Source organism: Bufo bufo, chromosome 6 (assembly GCF_905171765.1).
Source record: "Bufo bufo chromosome 6, aBufBuf1.1, whole genome shotgun sequence".
In the NCBI taxonomy this organism is placed as follows: domain Eukaryota; kingdom Metazoa; phylum Chordata; class Amphibia; order Anura; family Bufonidae; genus Bufo; species Bufo bufo.
Window position 1 is genome coordinate 284,402,170 of NC_053394.1, and position 18,541 is coordinate 284,420,710.

Below are 18,541 nucleotides of genomic sequence, written 5' to 3' on the forward strand. Positions count from 1 at the left end.
TTATTCTGAACCCCTCTAAATTCTACATTTGTTTAGGATTCTCCTCTATTAGCAAGAGCAAATAGTGACTATAAAGAGTGCCTCTTGCTCAGGAGGACCCAACAGATCCCTACATGTTACACACAGGACATTGATTTCAATGGGCAGCATGTAATACCTCATTCTTCTGTGGTGGAGCTGCAGGGGAAATTGAATACTTGTTCTTGCTTTCCCTGTAGATTATAGCTGATCACTGGGAGTCCCAGTATGGAGAGACTTCGTGGACAGTTTATTCTTAGGGGACTCATCTAAGTTTCCTTTCACATTTAGGGTCCATTCACACATCCGTGTGTGTTTTGCGGATCCGCACTAAGAGAATATGCCTATTCTTGTCCGCTATTGCAGACAAGAATAGGAGATGTTCTATTTTTCTCAGGATCGGAATTGCGGACCCGAAAGTGCGGGTCCGCAATTCCGGATCGGGGCCGCACATCGTGCGTCCCCATAGAAATGTATGGGATTGAGGATGTGGAATGAAAATGCGGAATGGAATTAAGGATGTGTGAATGGAGCATTACACCGGTTTTGAGATCTGGCACAGGATCTTAAAAGTGGAGAAAAACGCTTCTGTTTTGTTCTCTGCTGGATCTCAAAACCGGAATACAAAGCGATTGTAAAAAATGAACAATCCCTTTAAGGAGGAGCGAGCATAACATAATACGGATGCAGTAGAGTAAAGATGAAGCCCCATAGCTGCTTCTTACTTCAATTTTCGGTATTTTACCAAAGCCAGGTATCATGCATGAAGTGAGTGCATATCATAGCACCTGAAAATAGAGACTATTCTAGGAACCATAAATGCCAAAGGGGAAGTTAGCATGTGGTCTGACCGCCGTCATTTGTGAACCTGGTGTTTAATAAAAGAAAACATCCGCCCATAGTTTTGTTTAACCCCATATCCATTAGTTAGATGATTTCTGCCAGTCTGTATTTAAAGGGGAAATCAAACTACTCTCCGGCCACCAATGACTCTTAAATTTGAACGGGACTATAGAGCGATCAAACCCCTTTGCCACTGCTTAGAGATTTCTGGTACTAAAAATTTTAGTAATCACTTGTGGCCCAAGATCAGAATTCACCTGTATCTGGGACATATTGGAGATGTAATCTTGGACAACTAATGATGTCCAGAATTATTGGGTCCTAAAGAGAGATCAACCCCTTTGGCACTGCTTGGAGATTTGGTACTAAAAATCTGACATGGTGCCATATTCAACAACTTAACATTTGAATAAATGACAAATAACGACATACTACAAAATTGGATTAAAATAGCCGTGGTCTTTATTAAGGGGGGGGGGTTAACCATAAATATTAACAAATCCATCAATCCTTAAAATTTCCACCGAAGTTAATTAAAGTCCATTAAGGCACTGATCAACAGTCCACCCAGCAAGGCTGAGCGACTAACCTTCCCCCCCATTTAACAAAACCGCGACTAAAGAACAGGGAGGGTGGGCGGGGGACGATGTTCTTGCTTGCTCTTCAGGCGCAGACAGCGCACCCCAAAGTGAGTGCCTCCATAAATACCCCAAATTCCCGCTGAAAATGCAGCTTCTTCAATCGCGGAACTGGTTAAAAATAGCCCACTGCCCAGCAACTGGATAGCAACCACTTTGACCAATAAAAAGGCTGTCCTGTTGCCGACTAACTTGAACCGGAGGAGAAATGAGAGAAAACAGAAAAAGTGGGGGGAGAAAACTCACATAACTGTGTCTCAATGACACCATGAGGGGCGAAACGCCAGATTTTTGGCCCCCACCCCTGTCATTCTAAGGGCAGCCATACACATTCAATAGCGGTCAGCTATCTCTCCTGGCTATCCCATACAAATACACATTTGGTTTGATCAAACAAGTATGTGTATTCAATGCGGAGAAAGCTGTTGTCAGACACTTCTGGCAGCGGCTTATCACCCGCGAGAACAAAGGGATCGGGCGAAAATCTTTACTTCCACCTGATCCTTCCCTCCCTCTACATCATCTCTCAGAGGAGAGATGGGGGAGAATTATCAAACCTGGTGGAAAGAAAAACCGGCTTAGTTGCCGATAGCAACCGGATTCCACCTTTAATTTTCCACAGGAGCTCTGAAAAATGAAAGGTTGAATCTGATTGGTTGCTATGGGCAACTAAGCCAGTTTTCTTTTACACCAGTTTTGATAAATCGCCCCAATGTTTTGTAGGGCTAGCTCAGCTGAATGTAATGATACTTTCCCCTCGGCGAATTATTGCTTCATTCTCAAGAAAAATAACTTTTAATCCACGTGCAAATGAGCAGTTCAGTGCACCGAGGGCAGGACCAGGCAACTCTGTGCACCTGTGCTCCTCCTGCTTCCTCTGCCAGCCCCTCCCTCTCCTTTTTGTATGGCAGCGTCAGGTTCCTGCATAATAATCTCTCTTGAGCCTCTCAATGAAGAAGGAGAGGAAAGCAGGGGGAGCAAAGATCACGAAGTGAAAGAGATTACATTCAGCTAAGCTGGCCTACAAGGCATTGGGCCTGGTTTAACAATCAATTCTCTGGTGACACACTCCCTTTAAATTTTAATTATTTTTGCCTGAAATGGTCTAGTCACCCAAACAGCAGGGTCATTAGTAGTCACTTCTAGTTCCTGGTATCTTACAAAAGTGTATATTCAGAAAATGACATTATAAATATATTAATTTGTGGTTGTGTGTGCGGTGTGAACACTGCTACATCGACCACTGGAACACATATCATAGGCCTCTTTCACACTTGCGTTGTTGGGATCCGGCATGCACTTCCGTTGCCGGAGGTGCCTGCCGGATCCGTAACAACGCAAGTGTACTGAAAGCATTTGAAGACGGAACCGTCTTCCAAATGCTTTCAGTGTTACTATGGCACCCAGGACGCTATTAAAGTCCTGGTTGCCATAGTAGGAGCGGGGAGCGGGGGAGCAGTATACTTACAGTCCGTGCGGCTCCCCGGGCGCTCCAGAATGACGTCAGAGCGCCCCATGCGCTTGGGGCGCCCTGACGTCACTCTGGACCGCCCGGGGAGCCGCACGGACGGTAAGTATGCTGCTCCCCTGCTCCCCGCTACACTTACCATGGCTGTCAGGACTTTAGCGTCCCGGCAGCCATGGTAACTATTCAGAAAAAGCTAAACGTCGGGTCCGGCAATGCGCCGAAACGACGTTTAGCTTAAGGCCGGATCCGGATCAATGCCTTTCAATGGGCATTGATCCCGGATCCGGCCTTGCGGCAAGTCTTCAGGATTTTTGGCCGGAGCAAAAAGCGCAGCATGCTGCGGTATTTTCTCCGGCCAAAAAACGTTCCGTACCGGAACTGAAGACATCCTGATGCATCCTGAACGGATTACTCTCCATTCAGAATGCATTAGGATAATCCTGATCAGTATTCTTCCGGCATAGAGTCCCGACGACGGAACTCTATGCCGGAAGACAATAACGCAAGTGTGAAAGAGCCCATAGGCTGACATTTTCATTTTCGGGGGGTTTTCCTGATAGATTGCCCCAGGCCCTGCAGAGGGAAGCATACTTACCTGCCCCCTGCAGCTGGGTTCTAGTTCCTTCATCCCTCATTGCCGCTGCCTCACTTTGATCTCCGCATTTCAACATTCAGTTTGACGCACGTGGCCGACCAACCAGTTTGACAAGGGTCATGTGGCCACTGTAGCCAATGACTGGCCACAACAGTGATGTGTCCTGTGACCCCGTGACATAACACATGGGGCACACATCACTGCTCTGTAGGGTTGCCACCTTTCCCAACAAAAAAAACCTGCCAAGTTAAGCCACACCGCAAAGGGGGTGTGGTTTTGGGGCGTGGATTAACACGGGGTGTTAAGTCGCTGTCATACTGTGGCTCCCAATAATATTAATGCCCCTAGTAATATTAATGCCCCTAGTAATATTAAAGCCCCCATTAGTGGCGCCCAGAATTAATAATGTAAAACAAAACATGCAATGCAACAGCAAATCAAATAAAGTACAAAATTGCACAATAATTGCAAGTGCCATACTAATAAGTTAGAGATGCTTGGCAAATAATTTTGTACAAAATTATTTGAGCCCCTCTGACGCACGTCAAGGCTATCTCTGTAAGACGGGTTCCTAACACTAAATTCTACCTGTTATGTGCCATGACGGCTACCATATAATTCAGCGAGTGTAGGTTCCACATGCATGCTGGGCCTGCCTTACTTTCTGTCATTTTTGGTGCCACCATTATATCGCTGAATTATATGGTAGCCGTCATGGCACATAACAGGTAGAATTTAGTGTTAGGAACCCACAGAGATCGCCTTGACGTGCGGCAGACGGGCTCAAATAATTTTGTACAAAATTATTTGCCAAGCATCTCTAACTTATTAGTATGGCACTTGCAATTATTGTGCTTTATTTGATTTGCAGTGAGCTGTTGCATTGCATGTTTTGTTTTACAGTGTTGGTTTCAACCATAGCAACGTGCCCCTGCGCTTTGGGATGTGCTGACTGACCCCCTTTTTCTTTGCAGAATTAATAATGCCCCATTAGTGCCCCCTAGCATTAATAATGCCCCCATTAGCACCTCCAGAATTAATACTGCCCCATTAGTGCCCGCAGTAATATTAATGCCCCTATTAGTGCCCGCCCCCCAGTAATGCCTCCATTAGTGGACCCCAGAATTAATGCCCCGCATAAGTGTTCCCTAGAAAGAGTAATGGCCCAATTTAATGCTCCCCAGTAAGAATAATGACCCCATTAGTGGTGCCCCCAGTAAGCATAATGCCCCCATTTGTGCCCCAGGAAAATAATGCCCACCATTAGTGCCCCCTTCTGCCAAAAAAAAAAAAAAGCACTCTCCTCCTCCATTTGCTCACTGCTGACTGGAAGCTAAGAACAGGACTCACAAGTCCTCTCCTGCACATCCAGTCAGCAGCAGAGTGTGTGTGTGTGGGGTAAAGGCTGCACAAATGAGTGCTCCGCAATGGAAGCGCTCCTTAGTAGCAGTCCTTGTAGGAAACTGGCAGGGCAACTAAAATACCGGCCTTGCCGGAGAGATACCAGCCAGGTGGCAATCCTACTGCTGTGGCCAGTCATTGGCTGCAATGGCCACAGGACCCCTATCAAACGGTTGTTGACACAATGGAGACCAGAGAAAGGCAGCGGTGGCAGAACAGGTAAGTCTTTGCAAGTCCTGCGACGTGGGGTGGGTCTGGCAGAAAGGTCCCCGAAGATGAACAACCTCTTTAAAGTCTTCTCCCTGTAAAGTTAATGAGGTGACTGCTGAGAAGTGAGCATCAGAAATCAGAGAATGTCAGCCGATTATATGTTTCAGTAGTCAATGTAGAAGCAGACATAATACAGTCAGGTCCATAAATATTGGGACATTGACACAATTCTAACATTTTTGGCTCTATACATCACCACAATGGATTTGAAATGAAACACACAAGATGTCCTTGAACTGCAGACTGTCAGCTTTAATTTGAGGGTATTTACATCCAAATCAGGTGAACGGTGTAGGAATTACAACAGTTTGCATATGTGCCTCCCAGGCCTCTACTGCAACTGTCTTCAGTTCCTGCTTGTTCTTGGGGCATTTTCCCTTCAGTTTTGTCTTCAGCAAGTGAAATGCATGCTCAATCGGATTCAGGTCAGATGATTGACTTGGCCATTGCAGAACATTCCACTTATTTCCCCTAAAAAACTCTTTGGTTGCTTTTGCAGTATGCTTTGGGTCATTGTCCAGCTGCACTGTGAAGCGCTGTCCAATGAGTTCTGAAGCTGAATATGAGCAGATAATATTGCCCGAAACACTTCAGAATTCATCCTGCTGCATCATCATCACTAAATACAGGGTGGGCCATTTATATGGATACACCTTAATAAAATGGGAATGGTTGGTGATATTAACTTCCTGTGTGTGGCACATTAGTATATGTGAGGGGGGAAACTTTTCAAGATGGGTGGTGACCATGGCGGCCATTTTGAAGTCGGCCATTTTGAATCCAACTTTTGTTTTTTCAATAGGAAAAGGGTCATGTGACACATCAAACTTATTAGGAATTTCACAAGAAAAACAATGGTGTGCTTGGTTTTAACATAACTTTATTCTTTCATGAGTTATTTACAAGTTTCTGACCACTTTGAACACATTTTATATGTGTTGGCCATTGTGTTGGATTGTCAATGCAACCCTCTTCTCCCACTCTTCACACACTGATAGCAACACCGCAGGAGAAATGCTAGCACAGGCTTCCAGTATCCATAGTTTCAGGTGCTGCACATCTCGTATCTTCACAGCATAGACAATTGCCTTCAGATGACCCCAAAGATAAAAGTCTAAGGGGGTCAGATCGGGAGACCTTGGGGGCCATTCAACTGGCCAACGACGACCAATCCACTTTCCAGGAAACTGTTCATCTAGGAATGCTCGGACCTGACACCCATTATGTGGTGGTGCACCATCTTGCTGACGTCTTCTCTTTCGGTGACGTCATCGGCGCAGGCGCACTGAGGGAGTGCTGAGGAGGCGAGCCTCCTTATCTCAGAGCGCATGCGCCGAATCGACACAGGCGCGCGATTTTTGAAATGCTGACAGGGCCAGTCGGAGGAGGAGATCACGGCTGGCCCTGTCAATCAACAGGAGGAGGGGGCGGTTTTTTGCGGCTGCTACCAGCAAGTAGACGCCCTACTTGCTGGTAGACAGGTAATTAGCATATTATAAAAGTGTGTTTTTTGACATATCTACTGAACGAAAATGATTAATAACATAATGTATAGATATATCGCAGGATAGGGATTATAAGTACACAAAAAAAAAAAAAAAAAGTTTAGTGGGGTGACAGAAGCCCAGGGAGAGCGGTTGCTTGATCTAAGCTTCTCATATAAGTGAATGGGAGCGCACCGCACTTGCGCGGCGACTGCTCTCATTCATTTCTATGGCGCTGACGGAAATAGCCAAGCCAGTGCTTGGCTATTTTTGGCAGCCCCATAGAAATGAATGGAGGGTGGCTGCGCATGCGCAGTGTGCCCTCCACCACCTTTTCCCTCTCCGTTCTCTATATCCCCCCCATTGTCTGTGATGGGAAAATCCCTTTAACACCCATTCATTGTAGCTGCCATAAAGTAAACATACCCTGCTGTATTGTCAGACACTACAGGAAGGATGTATATTTCCAAAATGGCCATCTCCAGAGAAATTTTGAACAATAAAAGTATGCATAAGTCACCCGTGATATAAATAAATTATAGGACAATCCTCTCTGTATACTTAACTAACTCATAGAAGTCTCTCCTGATCACAGGTGGGTGGAAGAATTTCTCAGCAAAGAGGCTGGTGGTCTGGATGTTCTGGTTGAATACCTGTCCTTCGCTCAGGAATCCTGTTCGTAAGTAAAAAATATTCTGAATTCTAATTGAATTCTGATGAGTATTTATTATGTCATGTAATAACGGTGGTTCTTCACTGGATAGTGTATAGGATCATACTCATTAGATCAGTCAGTGGGTCCATCAGTGATGAGTCTAGTGTTGGTAGACACTTGCTCATGGAAAGGGGACGGTACAAGGATCAAACAGGATGGAGTTTTCATTACTAGATCCTTTTATTTTCCCTCAGGATAAGTGGCACCAGAAGGAGTCATGACTCCTAGAAGACCATTATCTTAGATCTATAGCCAACTTGCTATTTTGGAGAATCGTGTTTTGCTTTGAAGATTAAAGGGCTCTTCAAGGAGTATTCGTGCTTGATACAGGAATCCATAGAGCAATCTTTTCTTGGTGCTCATAGATTAGGGCATGCCACAAAGTTTTGGCTATCAGACCTCTTTCTCAGGCATGTAGATGCCAGTATGCCCATATTCTGTAAATATAGAGATATTAAGGAGGGTGACTTACTCACTTGTGCTCTCTAGCAGATTCTCAACTTGTCTTCCCAGCTATAAATTAGGCTCTGTTTCACATGGTGCTTTGTGGCTATGTTTGGCACATTTTCTGGAGTATGTACCAAATATGAAGCCCTGGCATATGCCACTGTATACCATACCAAAAACAGAGACCTATACCTCCTCAGCAGGTGCCAAAAGACACCTTTTTGGAATCCATTTGGTCCTGGGGACCTATGGTATCATCCAGTATAAACATCAGGAGTATATACCATGCCACGTGTTGAATGGACATGCTAAATGCAGTGTGAACATAGCCTAACATATTGTTCATAAACCTTTCTTTTACAGGTTTGATAGGGACAGCTCCGATAATGGCACACCAGAGAAACCCAAAGCTTTACAGAGATCCTTAGAAGATATTAACAAAAGCAGCACATCGTCTTCTCCTTCAAGAGCTCGACACCTGACTACCAAGTAATGTCCATTACTATAGTCCTTTTTAACTACTCTTCGCCACCAGCATCGTTTGCATCTTTCCATTGCTGGACGTAATGTACTCTAAGCTATAATGTTGTAATGGTATTAATCACTGGTTTGTGCAATCTGTAACCCAACAGATATAACTTTTACAACCGCGCCACAATGAGAAACTCTAAACACGTGAATATGAAGGATGATGTACATGTCTGTATCATGTGTTTACGGGCAATCATGAACTACCAGGTAAGCACTTTTCACATACACTATTTGACGATCAGTCTCCCAGATAGATGGTGACATATTGACCTCATAGCTTCACCCTTTTTTATTTACAGTTAGGATTTAGCATGGTTATGTCTCACCCCTCCTGTGTCAGACAGATTACCCTCAGCCTCACCAACAAGAATGCTCGGTAAGTAAAGGCAAGAATATTTAAACTCAAAAGAAGAGTGCGGTTATGATAAACACAGAATGTGTCGGCAGATAAGAACCATTTGACCCATCTAGTCTGCCCAATGATGGTCATTTATGTCAAAAACCTCAAGTCCCATATATGTCTTGATTCAATACCTTAGACCCGTTTGAGAACCACTGGGGCAGAAATACTAAGACTGCTGTTTGATACCACAGTTCTAGTATAAAATCTCTTGGTGTAAAAAGTGTGCCATGTATTCTTAGGGTCAGGCCTCTTAATAAAACTGGTGCATTTCCCAGTTGTCCACCAGAAAATCAAATCTATACCAGCTATAAGCTGTTGCAGATCTGAACTGTAATTCACACCACTGTCCGGCATAAATTCTAGTAAATCTGGTACAAAAGTATATTTTTAATAAATCTGCCCCAATCTGTTTTCAGGTTGAAAAAATTGTCTTATTGGCCATAGCAAGCGGTGCAATTTAGTTGCAGTCACTATAAATGCCTTTTTTCTGCAAGACCAGAAAAACATTTCAGGGATCTTCTAGAAATTGCACCATGCCGATCAATAGTTCAGGGGCTGACTAGAAATTTAAAGTGGTCCCACATTTTAGGTGTGCCCAAATTGACAGAAGGTGAGGCCAACAAAAGTAGGTGGGGTCAGCACATGTAGGCAGGGCCACTAATACCATAGAGGGGCTGTATATTGTGCTACACTTTAGATATATACAGGGGCAGACTGGCCATAGACCCTACAGGGAAATTTCCCAGGGGCCAATGCCCAGAGGGCCATCCAAGCCCTCCTCACAGCCACCATTTGGGTACATTAGGATGTGATGCTCTCAGCATTAGGCCTCCTGCACATCAACGTGTGCGCCCTGTGGCCGTGCTGCGGGCCGTAATGCACGAACATCGACCGTGGGGCACCCGCAGCGGATCGCGGACTCATTCACTTTAATGGGTCTGCAATCCGCCCGTTCTGCAAAAAGATAGAGCTCTGTAGTGCTTCCGTAGGGTTCCTTTCCGCGCTTCCGTACCACACCATTCCGTATCTGCGGATTTGCGGACCCATTGAAGTGAATGGATCCGCATCCGTGATTTGGAATGCCCATGTATTGCGGATCCGCAAATGCGGTCCGCGATACGGCAACGACCAGCACAAGTTTGTGTGCAGGAGGCCTTAATTAATGCTAGAAGCCTAAGGTACTTATGCAGAAGAAAGTGCCTCCTGCATTCAACTGATAGGGTTAAATGGTATGGCGAAGACCGCAGTATTTTGTGCTGCACTACAGTAATGTTGGCCCTCGCCTTCTTATATTGGCCCTGCCTTTTATCAATTTGGACCTGCCTGCAACATGAGGCCACTTTAAGTTCCCAGTCTGCCCCTGGATATATATACAACAGCACTCAGTCCAAACTATGAAGCTATAAGGTGCATAGCTCACTAGACAAAGGTTTACTTGTCCACATAATGCAAAAAATGGAGATCTGGTCAGCACTCTGTGAATGATCCACTTATTGTATCCGATGCAATGTTTCAGCTCTGTATGAGCCTGAGGACATAGGTACCTGACTCTCTCATCCTTAATCAACTTTGGCAGCATCAGACCATTATGTACCTGGCCGGGAGCCATGCAGGGCTCCCGGCGGCCCACCATGAATTTCCAAGGTAGGCTTTGCTGTGTGGCCAGTCTTCCCCTGACAATGATTCTGGTATTGCGCTCAGCTCCATTGAAGTGAATGGGGCAATACCAGACACAATCTATGGACAGGTTTAGCACCATTTTAGAAACAAAGCAGCCATGTTTTTCTACAACTAGACAACCCATTTAAGGTGAAGATCTTGGTTATATGCTCCTTACGTGTCTCAATCCTTACCAATGCACCATGACAGTATATCATATACACTCCCTCACTGACAATGCACCCAACCAACATATAAACTTATAACTGACCATCTTTTGTTCTGGGTTCAGTACCAAGGCTCTGGTTCTGGAGCTGCTGGCTGCAGTATGTCTAGTCCGTGGAGGACATGAGTTAATTCTCTCAGCATTCAACTACTTCAAGGAGGTAAGCAGCAGACATGGCCATGTAATTCTACACTGAAATGTCTATTCTACATCTTGACTTTGATTTTTGCACAGGTATGTGATGAAAGCTCCAGGTTTGAAAAGCTGATGGACTATTTCAAGACCGAAGACAGCAACATTGATTTCATGGTGAGTTTCAAAGCTCTACAGTAATCATAAAAATAAGACTCTTTCAAGTGCTGCTTGACACCGGCACACTCCATACCACCTGCAACATGAGGTCCTTGTTCCCCCTTCTCTCAAGTACATCTTCTGTTTGGTTCATCAAAACTGCAGAACCACATCCCTGTCTGGGTACCCACCACATATTGAAATGGTGACTAGACCAACCATGAAAGAGAGGAACTCTTGAATAGAGGAGTATAATGAAAAGTACGCTCTTGTCCCTAACTGTGTTTTTGGAAAGACGTAGAAGAGGATAATAATCATATCTGGCACGTTAACTCTAAGGGTCTTCGTCTCAACCAAAATCTGTTGTCTTCATTTGGTCCGTTCAAGACTAGATAAATGCAGCCATGATTTGTGTGGATGATGTAGGCATTTATTTATATAGCTAAACATAATCAAAAGCTACACCTTAAGGGTCCATTCACACGTCCGCAATTTCGTTCCGCATTTTGCGGAACGGAATTGCGGACCCATTCATTTCTATAGGGCAGCACAATGGGCTGCCCGGATCCGGAATTGCGGATCTGCATTTCCGGGTCCGCAATTCCGATCCCGAAAAATATAGAACACGTCCTATTCTTGTCCGCAATTGCGGACAAGAATAGGCATTTTCTATTAAGTGCCGGCGATGTGCGGTGCGCAAAATGCAGAACGCACATCGCCGATGTCCGTGTTTTGCGGATCCACACACACGGACGTGTGAATGGACCCTAAACCGCAGTCAAGGAGCCTTCTTTAGGGCATTTTGCGGAACAGAACATCTGGCCCGTAATAGAACTGTCCTATCCTTGTCCGTAATACGGAACAAGTATAGGACATGTTCTATATTTTGGCGGGTGCCGCAGAATGGACATACGGATGTGGACAGCACACGGTATGCTGTCCGCATCTTTTGCGGTCCCATTGGAGTGAATAGGTCCTCATCTGACCTGCAAAAAAAAAGGCGGACAAAAACAACGGTTGTGTGCATAAGAGAAACTGCTAGCAAAACTTGCCCTGCACTAGGAATGTACTATAGGGTGGTGCATGACGTCAGTGCCACACTGCCCTGCACTAGACATAACACAGTACTAATTTATTTAAAATGTTCCTTTAGGATTCTGATCACGTTGCAATAAAACAAGCTATAATTTCATACATACATATGACACAATATTGTAAACAGAGAAAGAAATCTTATCCCTTGGTCTAAGCTGTGACCTGCTCTGTCCATAATAATAATGCTTATAAGAAGAATTTTTGAAGCATTTTATTCTCTCCTTTTAATGTTTCTTTTGCAGGTAGCGTGCATGCAGTTCATTAATATCGTGGTGCATTCTGTGAAAAACATGAATTTTCGGGTGTATTTGCAGTATCAATTCTCCCTGTTAGGACTGGATGCATATCTTGAGGTAGGCTCCTGCATATTTCCAAGCAGACTTTAATTATTGTATACACCGTTCTTTATGTATATGGAGAAAAATGCAATGGATAGAACATGACGTGGATGTTAAATACGTGGATGTTTTATTCTGAAGGTTCTGAAGCATACAGAGAGTGAAAGGCTCCAGGTCCAAATCCAGGCTTATCTTGACAATATCTTCGATGTGAACAACCTCCTGGAAGATACAGAGAGCAAAAATGAAATGCTAGAGCACGTAGAGGACCTACAAGGACACTTAGCACATGTAAGTTATTTTAACAGGAACAAGAGTGGATTGGGAACTTTGTAGGAGAGTCCAAACTGACAGAAGGCGGGGCAACAAAAATAGGCAGGGCCAACACAAGCCACAAGTAAGCAGGGTCAGCAATACCGTAGTACAGCAAAAAATACTGCACCAGCAAAATCAAATACCGCAGTGCAGCATAAAATACTGCCCTATTACCATACTGAGGACGGTGATACAGTTAAATTCAGGAGGTCACCAGCAGCTGCTAGCATTGTGTTCCTAGCATTGATTAGTGCTGAGAGCATCAGATCATAATGTACCCAGCCAGAGGCCATGAGGAGGGCACGGACGGTCCCCTGGGCATAGGCCCACCAGGAAATTTCCCTCTAGGGTCTATGGTCAGTCCACCCCTGAACAGGAACACCACTATACAAATATATATACACACACACACATATACATATACACATACATTCACAGTTCTACTGGTGGCTAATAGAAGCAGTCAAGATTTTGTCAGTCACTCTCTAATCCCACAGCCACGCTCCTATAATACAGTGCTCTGGTGTACATTGCAATCTGAAAGGTTTTACTTAGATCAATCACAGGCAATGGACAAGCAGGGGATACTGAGAGATTTAAATGGTCATTGTAATTTCAATGAACTTTGTATAAATAAATAGCACATGTGATTAAGAAACCATGTAATATACTTTATCAAATAAAAAAGCATTTTCTCCCTTTAGCAGCATTCCTCCAACTCTTCTTGTGTGGTCTCTGTCTCTCTCCCTGCTCTGCCCTCCTTTCACCCATCCATTCTCCATAAACTTGGGCAGCATGTAAGCTAATCCTTTAATGAGCTGGCTGCCATCACGTCTCTCAAGATGGACTTAGAACAGACTTTGTTTAGGAGAGACGTTTTTCTCAGATATATTACAAAGTTTCTTACATTTACCTGTACTATCGATTTATGCAAACTTTGTTGAATGACCCTGACCATATAAAAAGAATTGTCCAGGATTAGAAAAAAAAAGTGTATAACTTCTAGAAACAGCATCAAACATGTCAATGGTTTGTGTCTGGTATTGCAGCTCCACACGATCAATCTAATTGTGTTTGAGCTGTGTTACAAGGTGCAGGCCCTATTTAGATGCTTCTTACTTGTCTCAGTCCTTAGTCTTGCACCATGAGCTTCTAAAATTGAAACCTCAGCTCTAGACTTTTCTGAGACTAGTAAATCCATTCCGTCCTGGGTCGAGGGACCACCGCGGGCACCATATAAAAGAAAAAAGGAGTGCTGCCTAACCTTTTCTATGGATATGGATATATATATATATATATATATATATATATATATATGCGCACGCGCACACACACACAGATTTTATTTTATCACTTATGGTTTGCGTCACCACCAGGAACTATCCTATAACATTAGGTTTAATGCGAATGTGAAAATCTCTGCCTCTCCACCTATAGCTAGCAGAAAAGTTACAGCAAACAGAGAATGAGTACATGAGAAGAGTGGCGGAGCTTGAGAAACAATTGGACCAAACTCGAAAGGAGCTGAATACAGCAAAGGTAACTGTAGATTGTATTATAGAATTGATCATATGATGTCATTACCTAAATTTATGTGTCAACAGGAACACTAGGTCTTCAGTATTAGATAATGCCTCTATTCTAGGAGAAACATCTATCACAATACCTTCCCGATACCCATCAGAATCTCACAAGTGTGAAATTGAGTGACAAAGCAGTACTCTGGGTAGAACCTGCAGGGGAAACTTGCACAGAAGAACCAGATTCTATCTGTATGAGCACAAAGTCCACTACTACTACCACCACCACCACCACCACTGTCCGCCCAGCTTCACCATCAGCCATCAGATTGACCATAGTATCGGAATCAGGTAAGTCATTTAACACATTTGTTTGTCAACATTAATACATTTCAAAACAAGATGAAATGTTTTTTGTTCTGTTCCAGATATCTCTTCTCACAAGCCAAAAGGATCACCTGACAACCAAGCATCTGCAATACCTCTACTGTCAATACTGGAGTCAGACATCACAACTGCTCTGTCTGCTCCTCTACTTCAAGAGTCCAATGAGAGAGCTGCTTCTACCACAATACCTGCTGCTCCTCCTCTTCCTGAGACCAAGAATGAATATGCTATATGCCATCAACCTGAATCAATGCAATCCCAGGTTGTGCCTACTGTTAAATCTGATACTCCTTCTCCACCACCTCCTCCTCCACTACCACCTGGTGGTCTTCAGAGCCCTCTTGTTCCACCACCACCATGTGGACCTTCTGCCATGCCTCCTGGTCCACATCCACCACCGCCGCCTACTGGTGGCCTTATTGTACCACCACCACCACCACCTCCTGGAGGCCCTCCTGCTCCACCACCTCCTCCTGGAGGCCCTCCTGCTCCACCACCTCCTCCCGGAGGCCCTCCTGCTCCACCACCTCCTCCCGGAGGCCCTCCTGCTCCACCACCTGGCACTCCTGCTACACCTATGTCTAATGGTAAGTTTAAGGAGTAATGTTATATGATGGAGATATAATTTTCTCATGCATCTTGTCCCAATGTTCTTTCCTTAGGAGTTAGCATAAAGAAAACAATCCAGCCAAAATACAGAATGCCTATCCTCAACTGGGTGGCTCTGAAACCCACACAAATCACTGGAACAGTATTCACACAGCTAAACGATGAGAAGGTGCTTCAGGTATTAGAAATTTTAAATCTACATTTTGATACAAATATATTTAATAATGTTATTGCAGAGATTTCACTTGGTGTTGTACTTCCTTCACTACCAGGAACTTGATATGAGTGAATTTGAGAACCAATTTAAGACAAAAGCCCAGGGTCCAAGCCAAAGCAAGTTCTCTATGAAAGTGGGTCCTTCACAGAACCAGCCAAGTAAAGTCTCACTAATTGACCCAAATCGAGCCAAGAACCTTGCAATTACTCTCAAGAAAGGAGGTCTGACTCCTGAAGCCATCACTGCTGCCATCCAGTCGTAAGTACTGAAAAACTCAAAAATGGAGACACTACAAATAGTGATGAGCGAAGTTATGAAAAATTTGATTTGGCTGCTTCACCGATTTAATAAAGAAATTTGATTAGTGATGAATTACTTTGTCACAAAGCACATTCCTTTGTATGTAGCGGGCGCAATGACTGAGATCGGTGATCGCAGCGCCCCCGTCATTGAATCCCTCAGATGCCTCACCTATTTGCTCTTGGAGAGAGCTGTGGCGACTATCTTGATTGAAGACATTGTTCAAAAACTCACTCAGTCACATGATGACTTCATCACGCTGGCCTGGCACGGACAGTGTGCTGGCTTGGTGATGTCAACCCGCGATATCTTCAATCGAGATGGCCGTGCCGCTATTTCAGGAAAAATAGATTCGTTACCACGAGGCATGAGGGAATTCGGCTTTGCGGCGAATCAAATTTTTCCTGAAATTCAGATCGAAGTCAATTCGTTTGGCTTCAATTCACTCAACACTAGCTACGAATATCTAATTTTGTAATTTTCCATATCTTGCAACGGGTAATCCTCTTATTACAGGTATGATATGGAAGCCCTGAATGTAGACTTTCTGGAGCTCCTTTCCAGGTTTCTACCAACAGACTGGGAGAGACAACAAATTTCTCGGTATCTAAAGGACGAGAAACCTCTTGACCAGTTGGGGGCAGAAGACAGATTCATGGTCCATCTTTGCTCCATACCTAGGCTCTCTGAGAAAGTTAACACCATAATCTTTATCTCCAGCTTTCCTGAAACCACTGCTCGCCTTACACCGGTTAGTGCATGTGTAAAAATATGGCAAAATTATAAAAATCTTCAAGTATAGTGTATACATTATTTGGAGTAAGGAACAACAGGAGGACTCATTCACCAGGATTCAATGAGATTTGTATAAAAGTGAATAGTGTGATTTATATGTATTTTTAATCTTCATAATAGTTGATTACAATCTATTGTTCATTTGTGAATATGAATGTACTTAAAGTATCATTGCTGAAGGTTAGAAACCTCCTTCTCAGGCTCAATGCGAGTCTTCCATCTTTTTCCTTCAGCTTCAATCCCCAACAGGAAGTGAGGAGCAAGAAGACCCCCCTTGTATGTCTCTGTCAGTCATATATATGATAGATATAGGAGTGTCTTAGAGATGTATGTGCTTGTACATTGTCATATATGGAAACTTTCAAATATACAGTATCTCACAAAAGTGAGTCCACCCCTCACATTTTTGTAAATATTTTATTATATCTTTTCATGGGACAACACTAAAAATATGACATTTTGATGCAATGTAAAGTAGTCTGTGTACAGCTTGTATAACAGTGTAAATTTGGTGTGCCCTCAAAATAACAACAACACACAGCCATTAATGTCTAAACCACTGGCAACAAAAGTGATTACACACCTAAGTGAAAATGGCCAAATTGTGCCCAAAGTGTCAATATTGTGTGGCCACTGTTATTTTCCAGCACTGCCTTAACTCTCTGGGCATGAAGTTCACTAGAGCTTCACAGGTTGCCCCTGGAATCCTCTTCCACTCCTCCATGACGACATCACAAAGCTGGTTGATGTTAGAGACCTTGCGTTCCTCCACCTTCCGTTTGAGGATGCCCCATAGATGCCGAATAGGCTTTACGTCTGGAGACATGCTTGGCTAGTCCTGCACCTTTACCCTCAGTTTCTTTAGCAAGGCAGTCGTTGTCTTCGAGGTGTGTTTGGGGTCATTATCATGTTGGAATACTGCCCTGTGGCCCATTTTGCAATGGGAAGGGATCATGCTCTGCTTCAGTACAGTGAGGAACAGAAGTATTTTAACACCCTGTGATTTTGCAAGTTCTCCCACTTAGAAATCATGGAGGGGTCTGAAATTCACATTGTAAGTGCATTCCCACTCTGAGAGACAGAATAAAAAAGCAAAAAAAAATTAAAAATCATACAATGTGATTTCCAGATTTTAAGAATTTATTTGTCTTGCACTGCTGAACATAAGTATTTGAACACCTGAGAAATAGCAAGAATTCTGGCTCTCAAAGACCTGTTACTCTGACTTTAAATAGTCCACCTCTTCTTCACTCATTAATCTAACTTAGTAGCACCTGTATGAGCTTTTTAAAGACACCTGTCCACACCACAGTCATTTAGACGCCAACTACTACCATGGGCAAGAGCTGTCAAAAGACACCAGAGACAATTGTGGACCTCTACAAGGCTTAAAAGAGCTACGTGGCAATTGCCAAGCAGCTTGGTGAAAATAGATCAACTGTTGGAGCAATTGTTAGAAAATGGAAGACGCTAAAGACGACTCAGTCTCCCTCGGACTGGGGCTCCATGCAAGATCTCACCTCGTGGGGTATCACTGATAAGAAAGGTGAGGAATCAGCCCAGAACTACAAGGGAGGGAGCTGGTCAATGACATGCTGGGACCACAGTTTCCAAGGTCACTGTCAGTAGAACACTACGCCTTCATGGTTTGAAATCATGCATTGCACAGAAGGTTCCCCTGCTCAAGTCATGACATGTCCAGGCCCGTCTGAAGTTTGCCAATGACCATCTGGATGATCCAAAGGAGGCATGGGAGAAAGTAATGTGGTCAGCTGAGACTAAAGTAGAACTTTTTGGTCTAAACTTCACTCATCGTGTTTGGAGGAAAAAGAGGGATGAGTTGCATCCCAAGAACACCATCCCTACTGTGAAGCATGTGGCTGGTAACATCATGCTTTGGGGGTGCTTTTCTGCGAAGGGGACAGGACGACTGCACTGTATTAAGGAGAGGATGAATGGGGCCATTTATTGTGAGA

At 43.9% G+C, this 18,541-nt stretch overlaps 1 protein-coding gene across 1 annotated transcript in view; it reads left to right on the plus strand.

The window, feature by feature from the left end:
- The window catches only part of FMNL1 (formin like 1), a 62,713-nt gene that overhangs the window by 32,483 nt on the left and 11,689 nt on the right, over positions 1-18,541 (plus strand). The window contains exons 5-18 of the mRNA XM_040438648.1: positions 7,313-7,396; positions 8,243-8,368; positions 8,512-8,617; positions 8,710-8,786; positions 10,765-10,858; positions 10,933-11,007; positions 12,327-12,437; positions 12,564-12,713; positions 14,175-14,276; positions 14,383-14,608; positions 14,686-15,231; positions 15,307-15,431; positions 15,526-15,728; positions 16,287-16,521. Coding sequence (XP_040294582.1) covers positions 7,313-7,396; positions 8,243-8,368; positions 8,512-8,617; positions 8,710-8,786; positions 10,765-10,858; positions 10,933-11,007; positions 12,327-12,437; positions 12,564-12,713; positions 14,175-14,276; positions 14,383-14,608; positions 14,686-15,231; positions 15,307-15,431; positions 15,526-15,728; positions 16,287-16,521 — 2,260 coding nt within the window. The remainder of the gene's footprint in view (positions 1-7,312; positions 7,397-8,242; positions 8,369-8,511; positions 8,618-8,709; positions 8,787-10,764; positions 10,859-10,932; positions 11,008-12,326; positions 12,438-12,563; positions 12,714-14,174; positions 14,277-14,382; positions 14,609-14,685; positions 15,232-15,306; positions 15,432-15,525; positions 15,729-16,286; positions 16,522-18,541) is intronic.